Source organism: Tupaia chinensis, unplaced genomic scaffold, assembly GCF_000334495.1.
Source record: "Tupaia chinensis unplaced genomic scaffold, TupChi_1.0 Scaffold000146_1, whole genome shotgun sequence".
Classification (NCBI taxonomy): Eukaryota; Metazoa; Chordata; class Mammalia; order Scandentia; family Tupaiidae; genus Tupaia; species Tupaia belangeri.
Window position 1 is genome coordinate 2,083,404 of NW_006159616.1, and position 5,874 is coordinate 2,089,277.

Consider the following 5,874-nt stretch of genomic DNA (forward strand, 5'->3'; position numbering starts at 1 on the left):
GGGGGAAGAGCCACCGCCTTTGCCAAGCACCGACAGGACTCTGTCCACAGGGGATCCTGTCCCGGAGGTCAGCACCACGCCCCTGGTGGAGACGCCACCCTCACTACCCCTGCCAGAGGCAACCACCACACAGCAGCTGCCAGCCACCCCCACGCCCCAGCCTCTGCTCCCCGGTCCAGGCAGGCCCGTGCCCTGTGAGCCCCACGAAGCAGCATGCCACAGTGGGCACTGCATCCCCGAAGACTACGTCTGTGACGGGCAGGAGGACTGCACGGACGGCAGCGACGAACTGGACTGTGGTGCGCACCGGCAGGGGTGGCGGGGTGCGGGTGGGGCGAGACCCACAGGGGGGGGCTGCCGCTGACCCCTGCCTGGCCCGCCAGGCCCCTCTCCGCCCTGTGAGCCCAACGAGTTCCCCTGCGGAAACGGGCACTGTGCCCTCAAGCTGTGGCACTGTGATGGCGACTTTGACTGTGAGGACCGTACCGACGAGGCCAACTGCCGTGAGTACCCGGGAGTCTGAACCCCTGGCCCGCCCTCTCAGTCAGGCCCTGGCTGAGGACGGAAGGCCCTGGATGCAGACCTCACGGCTCGGGTCTCTGGGCTCTGAGCTGCCCTTGGTAGGAAGCAGTGTGGTGGGCTGCTCGTGATTCCTGTCTATTTCTTCTCTTCGTTTTCATTACCATTTTTTAAATTATTTCATTTTATTTATTCATTCATTAATTTGACCAGTGAGAGACACAGAGAGAGAGAGAGGAAAGTGAGAAAGCAAGCTACCAGGTCCAGGACTTGAACCATGGTTGGCCATGTGGGAGTACCCAGCACCTTAACTACCATGCCACCTGCTGGCCCCTCGTTTTGTTACTATTAATCTCCTCTTTGGTGTTCGTGTGGCTCAGAGGGCCTGATGAGCCAGGGACCTTGGTGTACCTTACCCTAGGAGCCAGAGCTTTGTCACCTAAAGCTGGCTCCGAGTTACCGTTCCTCTCCCTGCCCATCTCCACCCACCTAGTAATCGTCCAGTGCATTCAGCCACCCACCGTCCGTCCAGCATCTGTCCTCCGTTCTGTCCACCTGTCCGCCCACCCAGCGTCTGTCTACCTGGCTCTCCCACATACCCACCCACCTGGCCAGCACCCTCCCACGCAGCTCTCCATCTGTTCTGTCTGTCCATCCCCTGCCCTTTCCAGCCCATCCGTTGTTCATCTTCCCAGCTCCATCCATTCGCCCGTTTGTTCATCCGTGCACCCACCCATCCCACATCCCTCGCTCCCGTGCCCCAGTCCACCCACCCGTCTACATGCTACCCATCAGCCCTCAGTGCTGTGGACTCCATGACAGTCAGGGGCGCGGTGACCGGCATGCTGGCAAGGCGACTGGGCAAGATGAGAGTGACCCTTGGGCCCCCCTGGGGACAGTGGGCAGGGCTAGGCTGCTGGGGTAGGTGGGAGCGCTGTGCTCTCCCTGGGGCCAGTGCTGGTGCCCATCCCTGGCTTTGTCCCCCAGCCGCCCAGCAGCCCGGGGAAGTATGCGGGCCCACAGAGTTCCGCTGTGTCTCCACCAACACCTGCATCCCGGCTAGCTTCCACTGTGACGAGGAGAGTGACTGTCCTGACCGCAGCGACGAGTTCGGCTGCAGTGAGCAGTGGCAGGGGCTGGGGATGGGAGTGGGGGACACGGGACGTAGGGGGTTCCACAGGCGTCATGCAGGCCCCGCCCCTGCTCCTCCCACCTGGCTCCTGGAGCCCTTTCCTCCCCCTCTCCTCTGCCCTCGACCCTTAGCCTCTGACTCCTTCTCTGGTCTCCCCAGTGCCCCCCCAGGTGGTGACCCCTCCCCAGGAGTTGATTCAGGCTTTCCGGGGTCAGACGGTGACCTTTACCTGTGCGGCCATCGGTGTCCCCACCCCTATCATCAACTGGAGGCTCAACTGGGGCCACATCCCCTCGCATCCCAGGTGCGACTTGACCCAGCTAGGGGGAGGGAACGTGGGGGAGGCTAGGCCTAGGCCTGACTCTGCTGCTGTCTTGGGCTCACCAGGGTGACAGTGACCAGCGAGGATGGCCGTGGCACCCTAACCATCCGCGATGTGAAGGAGGCAGACCAGGGTGCCTACACGTGTGAGGCCATGAACGCCCGGGGCATGGTCTTTGGCATTCCCGATGGCGTCTTGGAGCTCATCCCACAGCGAGGTAGGGGCCAGGGGAGGCAGGTGGGGTGGGCTGTGGAGCAGAGCCACCTGTGAACTGCTCTATGCTGGCCACAGGGCCCTGCCCCGATGGGCACTTCTACCTGGAGCACAGTGCCTCCTGCCTGCCCTGCTTCTGCTTCGGAGTCACCAGCTTGTGCCAGAGCAGCCACCGCTTCTGGGACCAGATCCGGCTACGCTTCGACCGGCCTGATGACGTCAAGGGTGCGTGGCAGGCCGGCAGGTGCTGGGAGGTGGGAGGTGGGCACAGGTGCCCAGAGGGCTTAAGGACTTGTGTGGGACGGATGGGGCCACATTTCGGAGAGCAGCACAGTTACTGAAGACATACGGAGTCCCAGAGAAAAGCATCTCAAGGGAAGTCAAGCGTGTTAGGAAAAGCCACCCCTGCACTTACCACTTACCTGGTTCAGTGTGCAGAAGGCGGGCCCTGGAGCCCGGTGGCAGGTTCAGACCCTACCCTGACACTTAGGCCTGTGTGCCTTTGTCAGGTTGCTTACTGTCTTGGGTCTTGGGTGTTCCCCCGTAGAAGGGGTGTGAAATGATGGCCGTCTCCGAGGGTGTTGTAAGGACCAACGGGTTAATGTGGGCAAGACTGTCAGAAGCGGGCTCGGCCACAGTCCACTCCCACAGGTATTTGTTAATGTCCTCCCGGTCCTCCTGAGAGGCCAGTGTCCCTGGAATGTGAGCGCCCAGGCTTTGTGTCCCGCTGCAGCGCTGGCCTCCTGTGTGACTTTGGACAGGCCTCTTGGCTCCCCTGGGCCTCTTTCTGCTGATGCGAAGGCACCTACTTCTTGGCTCAGTTCTGTCCAGCCCTGAGAGGCAGAGCGGCAGGGGGCTGAGCGCGTGACCCAGACCTGCAGCAACCTGGGTTCAGGCCCAGCCCTGCGCCTGTCACCTGTGCCAGGCAGCCCGTCACCTGTGCCAGGCAGCCCGTCCTCTCACCGAGCTTCCTCGCCTTCGTCCCAGAGGACTGGATCTGTGGGGAGGGCCAGCTCCTCAGGTGGGAAGCCCTCAGCAGAGGTGGCCTGAGGCCCCTTCATCGATTGAAGTGCCTCGGAGTGGCTTGGAGAGACTTGCTACCCCCAGTTTATTTATTCTGATGGCCACGGCACCATCCGTGGAGCACTCAGTTGGCACTATAGCTTGACCAGTCGCTGGATAGCCAGTCATCCCTGTGGGGTTGGGCTGCTTTTTGATTTTTTTTTAATTAATTAATTTCTTTATTTTAATTTGACCAGACATACACACACACACACACACACACACACACACACACACACACACAGAAAGTGAGAAAGAAAGCCGCCAGGTCTAGGACTTGAACTGTGGTCAGCCATGTAGGAATGTCCAGCACCTCAACCACCATGACACCCGCTGGTCCCTGAGGGCTGCTATTTTTTTTTTATAGCATTATTTTTTTTATTAAACTTTATTTATGTATTTATTTTAATTTGACCAAAGAAGGACAGAGTGAGAGAGAGAGAAGGTGAGAAAGCAAGCTGCCAGGTCTGGGACTCGAAATGCAGTTGGCCATGTGGGAGTCCAGAGCCCTTAACCACCATGCCGCCTGCTGGCCCCAGTCAGGGCTGCTTTTAAAGTTATAAAATGAGATCCAAAAATAAAAACCAAGCAGTTGAGGGCCCTAAGGCTGAGATCGAGGGGCTCCCCTGGGGTCACAGCTATTCAGAGGCAGAGTTGTAACCCAGACCTGTCTCACTGGGATTGCAATGGCTGGGGGACATAGCTTTCAGAGTAAGCAGGTGGCCTGTGTGTGGATGGTGACCAGGATGGAGGGAACCTGAGAGTGTTCCGGAAGAGAGGCAGGATGGAAGGCCTGGGGTTATGTAGCCTGGACTTGGTGGCTGAGAGTGGACTTTCTGCAAACGTGGAGCGTAGTTCTCCATGGCTGCAGGAGGGTCACCTTCAGGATCGAGGGGGCAGAAGCCGTTGACAGACACTTGTGGGGTCTAGGGCCAGCCAGTGGCGTGGCGTTTAAGGCAGCTAGATCCTACATGGCCAGCTGTGCCGTCTGAGTCCTGGACCCTGCTGCTTGGAAAGCATACTGGTGTGTCCAAAATCCCAAGAGGAGAGCAGAGGAGGAGGGATTGCAGCATGGCCGTCCCCGTGGGGGGTGCTTTCTCAGTTTCCTTTCTCTCTGTCTCTTTCTGGCAAGCACACGGGCCCTATGGCAAATTAAAAATGAGACAAAGGCTCACTGCTCAGTCAAACTATCCGGGGCTAGGAGGGACGGCGTTTGGAGGTAGTGGGCTCCCATCCCTCACAGCTGCGTTACCCAGTGTGGTGGTCACTAACCACAGGGCTGTTAGACATGGAATGACAATGCACTCCTTACCTGCTCCGGCAGCATTGCCAGGGCTCGGTAGCCATGTGCCCTCCCGGACGGCTCTCTCGGACAGTTGCAGAGAACCGGGAGGGTGCTGTCGGGGGACTCCGTGTGGGGCTGACTCTTGGCTTGTCTGTGTAGGAGAGGATGGACTAACCAACCCTCATAATAGTAACAAGAGTCAACCATTTTTCAAGCACTTCCTTTGCACCTTAATTTTTTAAAGCCTTTTATGTCAATTGGCCATTTTATCTTTAAAATAACTCTACAGAGCATTTTGCAGCTAGGGAAACTGAGGCCTTCTCCCGGACTCCGCCATCTGAATGTGGTACAGCCGCACTCCAGCTCCTGTTCTTCAGTCCCATGTAGCTGTCCCCTCGGTCTCCCCAGGGCAGTTCCTGCCCTGACAGTCTGTGGGTCTCTTAGCAAGCAAGGCTCTGAGAAGTCCTGTGACAGAGAACCCCTGCCCTGTCTGTGACTGAATTCCCAAATGGCTCCCAGCCACTATTCTGTAGCGTTGGCCTTCCCTGGAACACAGCTCAGCCCCCTCTTTTGCCCTCCCGGCAGGTGTGAATGTGACGATGCCTGCGCAGCCCGGAATGCCACCCCTGTCCTCCACCCAGCAGCACATTGACACTGTCCTGCAGGAATTCCAGCTGGTGGACCTGTCCCGTCGCTTCCTCATCCACGACTCTTTCTGGGCTCTGCCCGAGCAGTTCCTGGGCAACAAGGTGAGGGGCCGCACTGTATGGGAAGGGCGGGGCTGCTCTCCTGGCTCAGGCCTGCTTGGGCTCTGAAGCTGGTGGGCGGCGGGGCAGAATGAGCTCTGGGGGAGAGGACAGGCCTGGCACAACCCCATGGGCACCGGCTCCTTCCTTTGAGGTAGAATCTCTGCCCACCACTCCTGGTTTCGGACAAACTCTTACTCAGGCTTAGAAAAGAGCTGGCATCCCCTCCTTCTGACAGCCCTCCCTGCCCACACCTGGCCAGGCTCAGTGCCCTTACTCCAGCCCCCAGCATTATCGTACTCCTTGTCCATGGGCTGAGCACCCCAGGGTTGCAGTCTCAGCGGCAGGCATGCAGTGAGCAGTGGGTAGGCAGACTAAGGGAGGGGCAGAAGTCTGGAAGAAGTTGCTCTGGTGAGCACCACGGCAGGAAGCAAGCCCACCACCGCCCTGTCTAATCCACCTGTCCCGGCCAGGTGGACTCCTATGGGGGCTTCCTACGCTACAAAGTGCGCTATGAGCTGGCCCGTGGCGCCCTGGAGCCAGTGCAGCGGCCAGACGTGGTCCTGGTGGGAGCCGGACGCCGCCCAGTCTCCCG

At 59.1% G+C, this 5,874-nt stretch overlaps 1 protein-coding gene across 1 annotated transcript in view; it reads left to right on the forward strand.

The window, feature by feature from the left end:
• Window positions 1-5,874, forward strand: part of HSPG2 (heparan sulfate proteoglycan 2) — a gene marked incomplete in the record, with an annotated part of 117,566 nt that overhangs the window by 51,897 nt on the left and 59,795 nt on the right. Inside the window, 8 exon segments of the mRNA XM_027770665.1 lie at window positions 51-299; window positions 384-503; window positions 1,507-1,638; window positions 1,811-1,955; window positions 2,039-2,190; window positions 2,265-2,411; window positions 5,119-5,282; window positions 5,753-5,842. Coding sequence (XP_027626466.1) covers window positions 51-299; window positions 384-503; window positions 1,507-1,638; window positions 1,811-1,955; window positions 2,039-2,190; window positions 2,265-2,411; window positions 5,119-5,282; window positions 5,753-5,842 — 1,199 coding nt within the window.